The 16,707-nt window shown below is 36.6% G+C and overlaps 1 protein-coding gene across 3 annotated transcripts in view; it reads left to right on the forward strand.

The window, feature by feature from the left end:
* Positions 1-16,707, forward strand: part of EML6 (EMAP like 6) — a 132,183-nt gene that overhangs the window by 106,371 nt on the left and 9,105 nt on the right. For 2 of the 3 annotated variants that reach the window (XM_087960949.1, XM_087960961.1), the window contains 9 exons: positions 4,602-4,680; positions 5,449-5,578; positions 8,814-8,912; positions 10,148-10,168; positions 11,299-11,472; positions 12,440-12,648; positions 13,041-13,198; positions 13,967-14,081; positions 15,892-16,080. In XM_087960949.1, coding sequence (XP_087817075.1) covers positions 4,602-4,680; positions 5,449-5,578; positions 8,814-8,912; positions 10,148-10,168; positions 11,299-11,472; positions 12,440-12,648; positions 13,041-13,198; positions 13,967-14,081; positions 15,892-16,080 — 1,174 coding nt within the window. The remainder of the gene's footprint in view (positions 1-4,601; positions 4,681-5,448; positions 5,579-8,813; positions 8,913-10,147; positions 10,169-11,298; positions 11,473-12,439; positions 12,649-13,040; positions 13,199-13,966; positions 14,082-15,891; positions 16,081-16,707) is intronic. The other variant, XM_026676706.2, reaches the window with a different exon arrangement.

A 16,707-nucleotide genomic window follows, 5' to 3' on the forward strand; every position in this document is an offset into this window, starting at 1 on the left:
TTTGGGAAAGAGAAGCAACTGATCCAGCAGTGTGGTGCCGTCTCAGAAGGAGGTACCATTTTGGAACTGCACAAAACAGCCTCTGTATAGGAAGCATGCATGGCAGATCACCCACTTCTGTTTCCCAAAGGTGATCTCGAAAAACATAAGTGGACTGAAGGGACCCAAGGGGCAGGAAGCATAGCACAGGGTGGAGAAAGCCCTAGGAGGCCCTGAGCAGGTCATGCATGTGCTAGAAAGATACTGCAGTGAGGGCCCAGGGCTGAGCAGGCCTCCCAGGGCCCTCCCCAATCCCTAAGACACCCCTTGCTTAATTTAACAATTGTAACAAAGAGACCAGAGATTGTGGTCATTAAGTGAGGCACATGGGCACTTCGCTTAAAAACCACCATTACTTGCCATCATAATTCTGGGCTCAATTGTGATTGTAGGTCAAGGACTACTTGTAAAGGGCACAGCAATTTTGAAAGATTAAATTTTGGTGAAAATGCTTTTGAAAATATTAGAATTAAACAGACAAATGGACCTGACGTTTTATGGTAGTAAAGGAATATTATTTGGCTAGCATTTAAAAGCACAGACAATTGGTGGATTGTACAAAATGAAGATAAAAGAAATATGAGCCAGATTATGACAGTAACTGTAACTGTGGAATCTGGTGACTATTCCCCCCCGTGGTTAGCTGTGAAATTGAAGGTGTTTTAAACATAAATATAATTTTTCATAATTTCATACACGCTTGTGTAAATGTGCATAGAAAATAGTCTTCTAACATTTATGTATTTTTATAAATCATTTTCCTTTCCCCCTACTTGAGAAGTGGGTAGGATAAAATTTGCATGAGGACAAGAATTATAGAGCCATTGGAACATGTGAAATTTAACTGCACACAGAAAACAAACATATGGGGGAAAATAATAGAAGATGGGAAATTAAAAAGAATAAAGACGGAAGAATTATATCAAGGCAGTAGCTTAGAGTTCTCATTTTGTACTATGTTAGTGAGCCTGATGTCAGTGAAGGAAAAAAATTATAGTTGAAGACAAAGATTCTGGATAATCCCCTTGGGATGAAAGACGTAGTGTGAACCATCTGAAAGACACTGAATTGGGAAATGCACTACACCATGACAAGTTAAAAATGGACTTTCTTGATGCTATTAATAAGTTACAGCAGTATCCTATACACATTTATTCAGAAATAAGTCTGAGTAACTTGTATAAGACTTTAGTCAGTTTCCAGGACAATGTTCTAGTCAAAGAAAAAATAATCCTGAGAATTTTCTTCTGTAAGCCATAAGTACTTGTAATAATTTTTTATTCATTTGGAATTTAAATGAAACCATAAATATAGCCTTCAGAAACAACGAGGCTTATTGAATAAGCACTCTTGCTCAATGTACAGCATTTTATGAGGAATTGGTGGTTTTGGGATTGAGCATAGGTCAACATTTCCTTTGTTTTATGAAACTGGTTTCTTAAAATAATGCAAGGTAATGGACAGCAGAGACCAGATATGATGGGAGATGTGCTTTCTTCTACTATTCACTTAAAAAACCACCTTCATAGACATCACCTGAAGCAATACATTGGAAAAATATTCCTGTTCTGTTCCATTGCATTGAATTTAACATTCCTTAAAGATAATTTCATCCATTCCTTATTTAACATCCAGCCATAATGTCTTAAGCATTCTCCTGAATTTCTCAAAAACAGTTGTGGGAAATGTATGTTTGGAAATGCTTGTTTCATATAACCTCCATGAGTTATGATTTGCTTCATTACCTTGCCTACTGCCTGTTTAGGTTTTCCTCTATCTAGTATGTGAAATGATTTTAGAAGAGAAAGCAAATTTTGATATATTTGGAATCATTTCTATAAACTTTATTATTTATGCAATATACTAGAAGTATGTGGGAAGCATTGATGAAGCTTCCTTTCTTTTCCTTTTCCTTTCTTTTCCTTTTTCTTTTTCCTTCTCCCTGCCCTATTGGATCCTTAGTGCAGACTTTGCCCCAAGATGTCAGGGTATGACCTTTCTGAGTTTATGGATTGGTGCATTATTTTATTTTTTGTTTTATTTTTTGCTGGCATGCTTCAATAGCATGGCTGTGTGTCACAAGGAATGAACAGTCAATTCAAAAGAAGCTTGTGCATGAATTACTCTACAGTCTCAGTCTGTTTTTCTGAACTATATACTAAGTTTCTTACTTGGCTTTATTTGCTGCTTACAAGGGGATCAAGGTAATTCTTTCAGTGTTGAAATATTTTGCTAATGCTTAAAGTGAATATATTTATCTTGCCCAAGATGTAATTGTTTGGTTTGCTATTATTTTTGATATACTATTGTTGCACTTCTAGTAATTAAACATAAAAATATTACCTGTCTTATTTATAATTGAGGTTTATATTAGTTTTGGATTTTCAAAACTAACGTCTCTATTCAAGCTTATTATTTTAAAAAATGTTATCTCTAGAGGCTATAGTCATAAAATATGACTTTGCATATGAAGGCTGCCAGATCTTAGATGCAAAAATCTGGACAACTCAAAATGTCAGCAAAGGGATACAAAAGAATTCATATCTTACCCAGCTTGTTGCAGTTTTGATATGGGTTATACTGTACTATTTGCAATAACCTGTTTCACTAATATACAGGTAGTCTTCGACTTAAATCATTCATTCACTGACTTTTTGACATAACAATGGCACTGAAAAAAGTGAATTATGACTGATTTTCACACTAACTTCTGTTGCAGCATCCCCATGATCACAAGATCAAAATTTGGGCGCTTGGTGACTGGCATTATTTATGACTGTTGCACTGTCCCAAGACATGTGATCACCATTAGTAACCCTCTCTACAAGCTTCTGACAAGCAAAGTCTATAGGGAAAGACAGATTTGCTTAATGACTGCATATGTCAACTCATAAAGCATTCCTATGCCTGGAATCCTGAGAGCATAATTCACTTAACAACTAGAATAGAATAGAATAGAATAGAATAGAATAGAATAGAATAGAATAGAATAGAATAGAATAGAATAGAATAGAATAGAATAGAATAGAACAGAACAGAATTCTTTATTGGCCAAGTGTGATTGGACACACAAGGAATTTGTCTTGGTGGAAATGCTCTTAGTGTACATAAAAGAAAAGACACATTCATTAAGAGTCAAGAATCATAAGGTTCAACACTATAATGATTTACTTAACTGTCACAAAAAAGGTCATAGAATGGGGCAAAATGTAACAACTCTCTTGCTTAGTAACACAAATGTGGGACTCTATTGTGGTTATAAGTTGAGGATAAAACATTTATCATGAAATTGAGTTTGCTGCACATTAAGAATCTAATGAAATTTGGTTTTAATAATATGATATTAAAACATTTTACATGTATGTTTAATTCCAATTTATTTATATAAAATAACTTATACATTATAAAATAGCTTGAATAACTGAATAACAAAATTGAAAGTGCACAGACAGAATCCACAAACTCTTTTTACAATGGAACATGTTTAAAGCTAAAATAGTTTAAGTCTTTCTAGTTATATCCGTAACATTTCTCTGGTCTACTAATTTTGTCACATTGTCAAAGAATGAAATAAGATTTGTCTAGCATGATCTGTTTTTGAATATTTGGGATAGCTTGAACATTCATTTCACTTTCAGTGATCCTGTTATTCTATGCTAAATGCTTGACAACAACAATATGGGCACAAATGCTCATACCACCAAGGATGTACCTTTTTAATATTCTCCAATTACTATTTAGGAATGATTCCTATTCATACGTGGTGGGATTAAATTTTTTTTACTACCGGTTCTGTGGGCATGGCTTGGTGGGCTTGGCTTGGCTTAGTGGGCATGGCTTGGTGGGCATGGCAGGGGAAGGAGACTGCAAAATCTCCATTCCCACCCCACTCCATGGGAAGGATACTGTAAAAATTTCCATTCCCTCCCCTTCCTGGGGGAAGGTTACTGCAAAATCCCATTCCCTCCCCACCCCACTAACCTGCTTTCCAGATCCATTCTCCTATGCAGGGCAACAAAAGAAGGCCCAGCTGGGACTCGGGAGGCAGAGAATAGATGGGGGCAGGGCCAATCAGAGATGGTATTTGCCGGTTCTCCAAACTACTCAAAATTTCCGCTACCGGTTCTCTAGAACTGGGCAGAACCTGCTGAATATCACATCTGTTAACACTGACCACAAGCCTGCAGTGTTAGCATTCTTTTTCTCCGTGACATCATCTCATTCTCAACCCATGAGTAAAACAGGTTTAAATCATCCTTAGCTACCCTAAAATTAAAATAGTGTTTTCCCAATTACGCTAACCCCATCTGAAAGCATCTTCTGGCATCTTAAATTTCTCATTCCCTGGAGGAAAGTTCACTACAATAACAGGATAAAGATTCAGTTAAGGCAGGATAGGAGACCACAGTGGGGACATGCTAGGAACATATTTCATGCTGGGACATTTTCCAGCAGATTCAAGGATGGGTAGAGCAACTCAGAAATAAGGAATAGGAACCCATAAAAGGCATTTCTTTCCATTCACAGGTGATTATCCATTATTTTGTTACACTTTTTTTCAGGCCACCAGTCAGCAGAGCTGCTCCTCTACCTGAAAAACTGCAAAAGAATAATATCAACAAAAAAAAGAAAGTGGTTGAGGTCAGGTTTAATACTTTGATATTTTAATACTCCTTCTAATATGGGTTTATTTTTAATTCATTTATTTATTTATATCCTGTCTTTGTTATTTTTACAAATAATTCATTTGATGCTTATTGCTCCAATCTTTACCAATTTTATAGTTTTTAAAACTTTATCAGTTTTAATGCATGTTGGTGCATTAATAAGCTACCCAAATCTGTTAATTGCCACAGCCTGTTAATACTTGTGTTGTCTGGTACATGGGATTAAATTGAATCCCACATCTGATACATGGGATTAAATGTAGGTATATACTGTAAAGGTAAATATAGATAAATTATATAAATGTAAGTATATACAAAGTAACCAGAATGATACAACCAAGGAACAATTTATTTTCAGAAGAGTAAATTCTGTAATAAATTAATGCAGTATTGTCATCTATGGTATCCATATTTTCTGATATTTTACTACCTGTATTGTGATATAAATATGCTTCATAAAAGAATATTTGAAATTAATGCTGTGAAACTATATATCTTTAAGTTGGAGTTTTAAATATAGCCTTTGCCTTTCTTTCTTACCATGTTCACATTCTACAAATTACCATGTTCACATTCTACACACACACACACACACGCACTCACACACACACACACACACACACACACTGCATCAAAACTGTTTAGAATTTAACTTTTTAAATTAAGAAATGGCTTGCCTCATCTGCAAAAATGAGTACCTTTAAATGGGTCTATAATTTTCCTTCCTTTATTTTATTTCCAGGAACTGTGTTTAGATCATGTCTTTGGATATCGTGGATTTGATTGCCGCAATAACCTTCATTACCTCAATGATGGTGCTGATATTATTTTCCATACTGCAGCAGCATGCATAGTTCAAAATCTCTCAACAGGTAATTAAAATAAAAAAAAATTGCCAGTTGTCTTGGTTAAAAAAACTAACAGGTTAGGTACTAGATGCCAAGGTGTTTAAATGAAAGCACTGTGTGTATTATCTTGGATATGTAAAGCATTTGTAAGAATGGCGCTGATGACGGCTGCCTCGGTGAAATGCTCTCTAATGGTTTCTTTATTCCTTATTATTATCTGTAATTCACTACGGATTTCATACTCACGAGACCATCTGCTAAGAATTAGGCAATGTTTCCTTAAGGAGCAGCTTTCTGATTCCCCACCCCCACCTGTCTTTGCAAACGCGGAGGATATTCTAACCAATTCCCTGGTGCTATAGATTACAACAAAGAAAGCAAAGAAGTGACCACGCTGGAAGAGGAGACGAGGTAAATAAGCGGGAATTTTAAACAGACTAAGGAATAGGGGGGAAAAAACTCCTCTCCAATCTTTCTGACTAATTTACGCTCACTGGCTAACAAGATGGATGAAATTCATCTCTTAAATAGATGGAATTCTGATTTTCATAATTCATCTGTTCTTTGTTTTACTGAAACCTGGCTTAATCCACAAATTCATGGGGACAACACCATATACATCCCAGGATTTCAGACATTTAGATCAGACAGAATTGAAGAGACATCAGGTAAAACAAAGACATCAGATAATGTTTATATATCAACAACAGCTGGTCTCAGGATATAACTATAATATATAAGTTTTGTGGTGAAAACTTTTGTGATGAGTCTTTACTCATCAACTGCAAGCCATTTTACTTTCCATGTGAGTTCTCCTCATTTCTCCTAATAGCTGTGTATGTTCCTCCACAAGCCTGTGTAAACTCTTGCTGATCAAATTATGGAGGCTGAAGCCAAACACCCAGATTCCCTTCCCATCATTTTAGGAGATTTCAATCAAGCAAATTTAAGGAAAGAGCTTCCAAAATATTTCCAGCATGTAAATTGTCCCACCAGAGGCAAAAATACTTTAGACCACTGCTACACAACAGTAAAAGATGTTTATAGGTCTTTACCATGAGCAGCTGTGGGACACTCTGACCACTGCATTATTCACCTTGTACCTGCCTACAGGCAAAGCCTTAAAACCATTAAACCAACAATTAAATCAGTGAAGACTTGGTCGGATGAGGCAAAGCTGAAACTCCAGGCCTGCCTTGATTGCACTGATTGGAATGTTTTTGAAGATGCCTCTGCAGACCTAAATGAGCTCACAGATACTGTAACATCATATGTTAGCTTCTGCAAAGACTTATGTGTACCAACAAGGAACCTGCAAATATATAGTAACAATAAACCTTGGTTCACAGCTAAACTTAAGCAGCTATGTTGTTCCAAAGAGGAAGCCTACAGAAAAGGTGACAGAATGCTATACAACCAGGCCAGAAACATATTAACAAGAGAGATCAGAGCAGCAAAAAGAAGCTACTCTGAAAAGTTAAAGAATCAATTCTCAACAAATGAACCAGCAAACATGTGGAAAACTCTTAAAAACACCACTGGCTTCAGCAAACCTCCTTCCCAGGCAGAAGGAAATCAACAACTAGCAGATGATCTGAATGTGTTTTACTGCAGCTTTGAAAAGAAATTACAGCCACCTATCTCCACAACCCACATCTCAAACACACCAACAACAGCCAAGCCTCCTACGACTGACCCCATTGGGCTCACAACCTCTGATGATCACAGAAAAAGAAGTGCAAGATCTATTACACAGACAGAAGCCAGGAAAAGCACCAGGGCCAGACAAGATAACTCCTTCTTGCTTAAAAGTCTGTGCTGACCAATTGGCCCCCATCTTCAACCAAATCTTCAATAGATCACTAGAGATGTGCTATGTTCCTTCCTGCTTCAAACGTTCTGTCATCATCCCAGTGCCAAAGAAGCCCTCCATCAAGGAACTGAATGACTACAGACCAGTTGCTCTAACATCTGTAGTTATGAAAATCTTTGAAAGGCTTGTGCTGTCCCACCTGAAAACCATCACGGATCCACTGTTAGATCCCATGCAGTTTGCATACCAAGCAAATAGATTGACAGATGATGCTGTTAACATGGCTCTGCATTACATCCTACAACACCTTGAATCTCCAGATACCTACGCAAGGGCCCTCTTTGTAGACTTCAGTTCAGCATTCAATACCATCACTCCAGACACTCTTCTAAGTAAATTTAACCAACTAGTGGTACCTGAATACACTTGTAAGTGGATCATAAGCTTCCTAACAGACAAGAAGCAGCAGGTGAAGCTAGGCGGAATCACATCTGACAATCAGCACAGGGGCCCCCCAAGGCTGTGTGCTATCTCCACTTCTCTTCTCCCTATATACTAATGACTGCATCTCAAATGATCCATCTGTTAAAATACTGAAGTTTACTGATGACACAATAGTGATTGGTCTCATTCAAGACAACAATGAATCTGCATAAAAATCAAGAGAGATATAGGCAGTTCTCAATTTACAATCTTTCATTTAGGGACCATTCAAAGTTATAGCAGCACAGGTTTAAGTCTGTCACAACATCCCCACAGTCATGTGATTAAAATTGGGGGATTTGTTAATGGTGGTTACAATGTCCCAGAGTCGTATGATAGTCATTTGCTACCTCCCCAGTCAGCTTCTGACAAGCAAAGTCAATGGGGGAAAACAAATTCATTTAGTGACCATGTAATTCACTTAATAATTTTGTTTAACAACCTTGGCAAAAAAAGGTCATAAAATTAGACATGACTCACTTAATATCCACCTTGCTTACTAATGGAAATTCTGGTCCCAATTGTGACTGTAATTTGAGCACTACCTGTATATGTTCCTTTTCATCTGCTATCATGTTGGATGATATTATTGATCCATTGTGGTTTAGTACTGTCATATAACAATGGCAATATCTATGAAGTTGGTGGTGGTTGTTTGCCTGAAATCCTCATGAATATATAGTACAGTGTCGCTATGGAATTGAATTGTTAAGGAAATAATGGACTAATATTGGTATGTAGCATGAGCAGATGATTAACAAATCCTTAAGCAGTTTTTTTTATTTTAAGAATCTAACTCTCTTTACATTACATTTCAGCTACTTTGTACAAAGGGGATTTACTATTACTATTCTTAAATGAATTGATTTTGTGACATAGACTGATCTGAAAATGTACTGCCTTTATAGTTTCTGTTTATTGGATATTTTAAAAATGAATCCCCTTTTTTGTTTTGAACTACAGGAAGTCAGAGTTTCTACCTGGAACATACAGATGACATCCTCTGCCTAACAGTCAACCAACACCCAAAATATAAAAATATTGTAGCCACCAGCCAGATTGGTAGGTCCATAGTCAATTTAAACTAAAAGATTTTAAATAACTCCACGATTCTCTGTTTGCATGTTGGAATGTGAAATTGGGCAGTTATTAATTTACTAATTTTTCTTCTTGTTGTGCTGTTTAAGTGTTAAGATATTTTGAATATCTACTTGATTAGAAATGCAAAAAACTAATGAAATAATGTACACATTTATTATAAAACCATATAAGGCAGTGTTAGTGAACCTTTTCGGCAGCGAATGCTGAAATGGGAGCACGAGGGAGCACCAGAAACTGGAAGAGCAGCTCCCTGGCACACATGCACATGCCAGAAATTGGAAGCTGAGCTGCTCTTCCAGTTTTTGGCACTCCCACGCATGCGAAGACCAGCTGGTCAGGGCGCATATGCGTGCTGGAACCCAGAAGAGCAATAGGCGATGGTTGGCATGCCCGGAGAGATGACTCTGTGTGCCACTTTTGGCACGCATGCCATAGGTTCACCATCATAGATATAAGGAAATCACATAAAGCAGAAGCTTTACATTGAAATATAGCCTTTTCTAAGGTTTCAGGAAGCAATTTTGGTAAAATTGTTAACTAATTTGAGGGTTGGTAATTAATATGATATAAATTTTGACAATATTAAGTTAAAAAGCAGGCTCTGTTTCTAAGGTATTATTCAGGAAAGGCTTTTGTGATAATGTCTATCTGAAATTCTAGGTAGCTCTTAATAAGATCTCCTGTGCTAGATCTTTTTCAAATACTTTTTCTCATTAAACTCTTACAATGTAGGATACATTTCAGTTAAATAGGAACCCTGATTGATATGAGCACCATTAAGAGGAGTGCCAATGTTTTCTCTTATTGTGTTTGAGTAAAATAATGGAATTGATTGCTAAGAAAAGAGGAGGTGGGAGGAATTACCCCCGTTCTCAAAATAATGCCCTTAAACTCTTGAGCAGATAGCGGTAAACACTGTTCCATATGCATCTCCATTTGAAATCTTATTTCTATAATAGGATACAACATCAGCACAAACCTTGTTTTTTTCTATAAAAGGCATTATATTAGATACATAATTCAGCAATATTTTGCTTGTTTTTTATATCCATACTCATGTTGTTGCTGCTTTTTTTTTTAACTTCAATATTTTTTCTGGTGCTAATGTTGAGAACTTCAGCATTAGAAACCTAAACTTATTTCAGTTATTGTTTTTCCCTGATGCTTCCATATTTGTCATTGCTCTCATCATGCAGGTAATATGGCAGAATTTCCAGGTAAGGATTTCTCCTTTTTGAGTTCTTGTCAGTTCAGTTACCATTCTCATGCTCATTTGTTGTATCTGTGTCACTTAGAGATACAAGGTGAACATCAACAAATCAACCCTTTCTTTGTGCATTTATCCATAAATATTTCATTTTATCTTACTGTTTATCATTTCACGGTATTAATAATTCTGTCCAATATTAAGTCCCATGCTATTGTTACAGGTCTGGGGCACCTTTGATGTTTTGTATATATTTCTGTTGGAACGTAGCAGGACAGATTCCCAGGAGGGGATGGTGCATTCTAGAGGAGTAAGGGACAACTCAGTTCAGATAGTTTGTCTGAGAGAAGATGTCTCAAAATATATACTTGACATAGATAATAGAATGCTTCAGTTTATGAGGATTCTGTCTATAAGTAGGGAACAATAAATGCCTGTAGAGATTCTCAGTCGTACAGCTCATGGTTGCCCCAAAGGTGCTTTTTCAAAATGTAGCTGGATTTTTTTGTTTTCCCTTGAAGACATTGCACTTCTCATCCAAGAAGCTTCTTCATTTGTGACTGAATGGTGGGGAATTGAAGGATTTATATTCCTTGCAGTTATCTGGTCATTGGCAGTCTTTCTCAGAGTCGTTGATGCCACTTGGAGGTTTATCTGTGCCTCAAAAATAAAAATAAAAGGACCGATATGAACACCACCTATCTCCTGTTTACAACACAGTCCTTTCAGCAGTTCCAAGAAGGTTCCACACCCATTTGCACTATTCAGGTTGCCCTGAAGACACAGATAAACTTCTAAGTGACCTCAGCAACTCTCAGAGAGAGTGCTAACAACCAGATGACTGCAAGAAATATAGATCATTTCAATTCTCCACCATTCAGTCAGAACTGAAGAAGCTTCATGGATAAGAACCAAAATGTCTTCAAGGAAAAACAAAGAAAGACCCATTGTCTTTTGAAAAGCACCTTTGGGATATGGTACAATAAAGAAACCTACTTGGAAGAATCACCTCCCATCTTTCTTGATTTTGGGGGTCTGACAGTACTGCATAATTGCCTTATTTTAAGAAATGTACTTTGATTGGAAGAGTTATAAACTTAAATAATGTTTTCTTAATTCCTCCTGATTAAAAATGATCAGGTACTACACCATCTATTCACATATGGGATGCAATGACTAAGCAGACTCTGTCTATGCTGCGTTGCTTCCATTCTAAAGGAGTGAACTATGTCAACTTCAGTGCAACTGGCAAACTTCTGGTGTCTCTAGGAGTTGATCCAGAGCATACAATCACAGTATGGAGATGGCAGGAAGGTATGTTTCCAATCTTCTGTCTTACTAATTTTATATCCAAATTACACATTCAATATATGGCGGCATAGTTTGTTTTTCATTTGAAAAAAAAATATTTCTGTTTTTGTACTTTTCCCTCTGTCTTATTACTACCTAGAGTTAATTAAGGTTTAAGTGCATTGCATTGATATATATCTAGTTAGCTATATATTTACTTTATTGATAGTATTTTGGATCATCAATATCTGTGAAGAGGATGTAGTAGCAACAATGAGAATACAACCATGTCCCACAGAATATTTTTTTAAAAATTAATGTAGCATAGAAGATTGAATACCAAATAATAAAATCATTATGCACATTTTCTGAAATATCAGAAAGAAATAAGAATATAAGAAGAGTTATGCTGGGTCATATAAAAGGCCTGTGATCCCACAATCCCATGAGTATTCTTTTCCATTTAGTTGCCCTGGAAATTTATTTATCCATTCACCTTTCAGAATAACAATCTTTTTGAAACTTCTTTTAACAGTGTAAAGTATTGTAAAGAAAAATACTACAATGTATCTACTACATTTGATTTAGCTAAAAGGCAAAAAAATAATAATAGTAATTTCTAGAATCTTCTTCATTCGCCAATGTGTGTGGTAATAACAAGATAGGGAAGGGAAGGAAGACTCCAACTGAGCGGTACTTTCTATGACTTGTCACCTGCCTTCCTTTATGAGAGAAGTGGAATAGCCTCTCCCACTTATGTTCCAGCAGTTGCTTTTGAAAGGACAATTACTCTGAAGCTGGAATTAATGTAGAACCACCATAACTGGGATTGCAAATAGCTATTGACAGGACCATTTTTAAGTAGAATTTCCCTCGATAGCCACGTGCACCGTAAGAATGGGAAGAACCCCAGGACTAGAATGATGGCAGATTGTAGTTGTGACTTATTTATGTTTGTGAAACATTAAAATGTCTTCTCTGGTTTCTACAGGCACTAAAGTTGCAAGCAGAGGAGGTCACCTAGAGAGGATATTTGTTGTAGAGTTTCGTCCAGATTCTGATACCCAGTTTGTTTCTGTTGGAGTAAAACACATGAAGTTCTGGACTCTTGCTGGAAGTGCTTTGCTCTATAAAAAAGGAGTGATAGGTTCGTTGGATGATGCCAAAATGCAAACCATGCTTTCAGTGGCATTTGGAGCAGTAAGTAGTCTTCATCCCCTTCCTTCATGTTTTGTGTGATTTGTGCAGAGAAAAATTAAACCAGTTTCATGAGAAAGGATTTTAGTGGTCAATATGTTTACTTGGGAGTAAATGTAAGTGAACATAAAGAGAGATAATACATTTTTTTTACAGAATAATGCTAACAAAACTAGTATTAGGGAGGTTTGTTCATCCAAGATACAGTACAAAGTCTTTATTGCTAGAATATGCCTGTTTCAATACAGAAGCTTGGATGGCAATCATGCTAGTTCTGAGGAGCCATCTCTATTTTCAAACTGAATACTGAAGCAAAGAATTCATATTATGTCAAAAGATAATAAAGCTCAATAATTCATAGCATCTACAAAGCAGATTATTGCGGTTTCTTTCAGAATAATCTCACTTTCACTGGAGCCATCAATGGAGATGTTTATGTGTGGAAAGATCACTTTCTAGTTCGACTTGTGGCAAAAGCTCACACTGGCCCAGTCTTTACAATGTACACCACTCTTCGTGATGGACTCATAGTTACTGGAGGGAAAGAGAGACCGTAAGGAATTATAACTCTTTTCTATGTGCAGTTATTTATATAGCCAAGTATCTTTCAGAAAGAAATCCAAATAAGAATAAGGAGTGTGTATGCCAGACTGAAAAAAATATTATTTGTACCCTCTGCTTCCTGAGCAGTCCAAGGATGCAGTGCAAAAAACAGTATTTGGGCTGAGAAAAACAGACAAGGAATATGTTTTGGTAGTTCTATATTGGGTTCTAATTATGATCCAGCTAGGTAAAAGCTAATCTCCTGTAGCCAAAATGGCAACCTCACATGATGCAGGTTCAACTTAGATCAGCAAAAGACATGAAATCACCATGCAGACTGATCATTTAGAAAAAGAATTGAAAACAAGATAGGAAGAATAGAATGAAGTGATTAAAAAACGTAGACGTATTTATGTATATATTATTATTATTTTCACACTGAGAACTGTTTTGAATGCCCTCCAGAATAGAAGTGAGAGCTTTGTTTCATAAATGGCTATGTTTAATTTTTTTATATTAAAAAATGCTAGCATCCATCTATTTGAAACTGTCATTTCCAAGGGCTGTATGCTTTATACGTTATCTGTTTACAGTCAGGCATTTCCACCATAGATCATCTGTATTTGCGAGCTCCATCTGAAAACCTAGAATAATTTCCTTATTTACCACTTAGTACCAGACAGCTAGATATAAGGGAAACCATATGGTCAATGTACTACAGGATCATAAGGATTTGAGGAGAATGGAATATTTCTTAACGTATTTCTTCTATTTTCAGAACGAAGGAAGGAGGGGCTGTAAAACTCTGGGATCAAGAGATGAAGCGCTGCCGAGCCTTTCAACTAGAGACGGGACAAATTGTGGAATGTGTGCGCTCAGTTTGTCGAGGAAAGGTACCTGAAACACACAAAATATATTGCCTGTTCCTCTCCTTACCAGGGTCTTATGTTAATATTGAGTGTTAAATAAATCTAAAGAGACTGAACAGGTGATTGTCATTTAAAGAGAGGAGGCTGAATACTACACTGGGTAGAGACAAGCAGAAATGCGAGAAAGAGACTTATAAATTGCAAGCATATTTCAAGAAAAATGTGAAGGTTCATCTATGCAACCTTTCTGTCCCAGTGCCGTCATATGACCATTTCAATACCAGATATACGGAATGTCTTGGTGGAATATCTGGTAATTCAGAGTGAATATTTATACCCAGTCACCTTCAGATGGTTGTGTGTAAGACAAATAGCAAGAGAAGAGCATTCATCCTACAGTATCCATATATGCTACCATTTTATTTTTATTTTATTTATTTTTATCTCACTTTTATTATTTTTACAAATAACTCAAGTTGGCAAACATATCCAACACACCTTCCTCCTCCTATTTTCCATCACCACAACAAATCTATGAGGTGAGTTGGGCTGAGAGAGAGAGTGACTGGCCCAAGGTCACCTTTTCATGGCTTTTATGGCTAAAGCAGGACTTAGAGCTCATGATCTCCCACTTAACCACGAGACCAAACTGACTTTACCATGGTCCCACTACAGATTTGAAATTGCTTTTGATAAATACATGCATCACACAGTGGAAAATAGTGAAATATTACCAAATGAAACAATCATTTTGTATAACATATGTTTAATGTTTGCTGTTCTCATTGATATTATCCCATGTCACACCAGCAATTGACCAAAAGAGGAGCCATAGATATGATTATGCCCATATTGTCTGCTAACCAGTGCCCCCAAAGTATATTCTCTGAATTGTGTCCATTCTCCTGGAGCAGGGGAATTTGGTACAAGAAATAAGCCCAACATTTAATTACTATTTAATTACTACATTACTATTACTTTTAATCTTCCCATCCTCCCTGTCACCCATCTCCTCCCACTTATGACTTATGACTGTATGACGATAACTTTGTTGCTTGTATCCTTATGATTTTTTTATTGACTGTTTCCTAGTATGATTTGATTGCTTATTGTACCCTATGACTATTATTAAGCATTGAACCTTATGATTCTTGACTCTTGACGAATGTATCTTTTCTTTTATGTACACTGAGAGCATATGCATCAAGACAAATTCCTCATGTGTCCAATAAAGAAGTCTATTCTATTCTATTCATTTAATTAGGGTTTATTGGTTTATTTCACGAAATGCATACAGTATGCTATCCCAATCATAATTTTCAGTAAGCTTACAATAAAATTTAAATGTACATAATCATATAAACTTAATGTTCCAGATATAACCATAAAGCTGACAACCTCTGGCCATTATGTTATACATCTTTATCATTATATGTTTCCTTATAAGAGAAAAATCTATTATAATGTAATTCCCTTTCCCTCGAGAATGCTGGAAAATATTTTTTGAGGAAATAGTTCACATTATCTTTGGGATAAACTGATGCAACGCCATTAGAATTGTATAGTATAAATTTACCTAATGTTATGTGGTCATAGCATGAGGGATATGATTTTATTTTATTTTTAAAGGAAAAAATATATAAATCAAACATTTGTAAATTATATCAGAAAATCCAGTTTACAGTAATTTATATTCCAAACTGCTGTCCTTGTACTCTTTTGCTTCTTCCTTCCTATTCTCCCCATTTTTAATTGAACAACATAGTGAACAAAGATACAAAGAGTCCTCTGTATGTTGTTTTTCTAATCCCACATGCCTTTGAATTGTCTACAGGGTAAAATTTTAGTGGGGACCAAAGATGGAGAAATCCTTGAAGTTGGAGAAAAAAATGGTGCTTCTAACCTTCTAATTGATAGCCACATGGAAGGAGAAATTTGGGGCCTGGCAACTCATCCATCCAAAGATATATTTATATCTGCTAGTAATGATGGAACTGCAAGGATCTGGGACCTTTGTGATAAAGTAAGAAGTTATTGGCCCAAAGTACAGAATAAGCTTTCAATCTATCAGAATTCTTAGCTGCTGCTACACTTAGCACATTTCCAGAGGAATTTTATGCATTCATACTCAGAATATGTTCACTGTAATTATGCTTAGGATTTCAACTTCGATGTCCATGGTACTTCATAGGTTTTTCTGTTTGTGGTGAAATGTATTAAGTGTATAAATCCAAAATAATTCCGCAATATCTGTTATTGCAGCTTATAATGATTAGTTACACCAGGGATGTCAAACTGGATTTCTTTGAGGGCTGGATCAACATTGTAGTTCTCCTCTGTAGGCTGGCTGGAGGAGGGGACACGGGACAGCCACCTCGTGCAGCACCCTGCCGGCCAAAATGGGGTGGGAGGGCATGTGCACCTCCACACCCCATTTTGGCCAGCAGAGTGCTGTAAGAGGCCATGCAGAAGGCCCCCTGCACCCCAATTTGGCTGCCAGAGGCACTGTGGCTGATCCTTTGCTATTTCCAGGCTCTGTTTTCGCTGGCAGGGGCACTGCGGACCAATTCTTTGCTGTTTCCAGGGCAACCCCATGCACCCTGGGGGCTGGATCTGGCCCCTTGGCCTTGAGTTTGACACCTCTGAGTTG

The sequence above is a fragment of the Notechis scutatus genome, chromosome 1 (genome assembly GCF_049901735.1).
Source record: "Notechis scutatus isolate UNSWTSFEM ecotype Mainland chromosome 1, rNotScu1.2, whole genome shotgun sequence".
In the NCBI taxonomy this organism is placed as follows: domain Eukaryota; kingdom Metazoa; phylum Chordata; class Lepidosauria; order Squamata; family Elapidae; genus Notechis; species Notechis scutatus.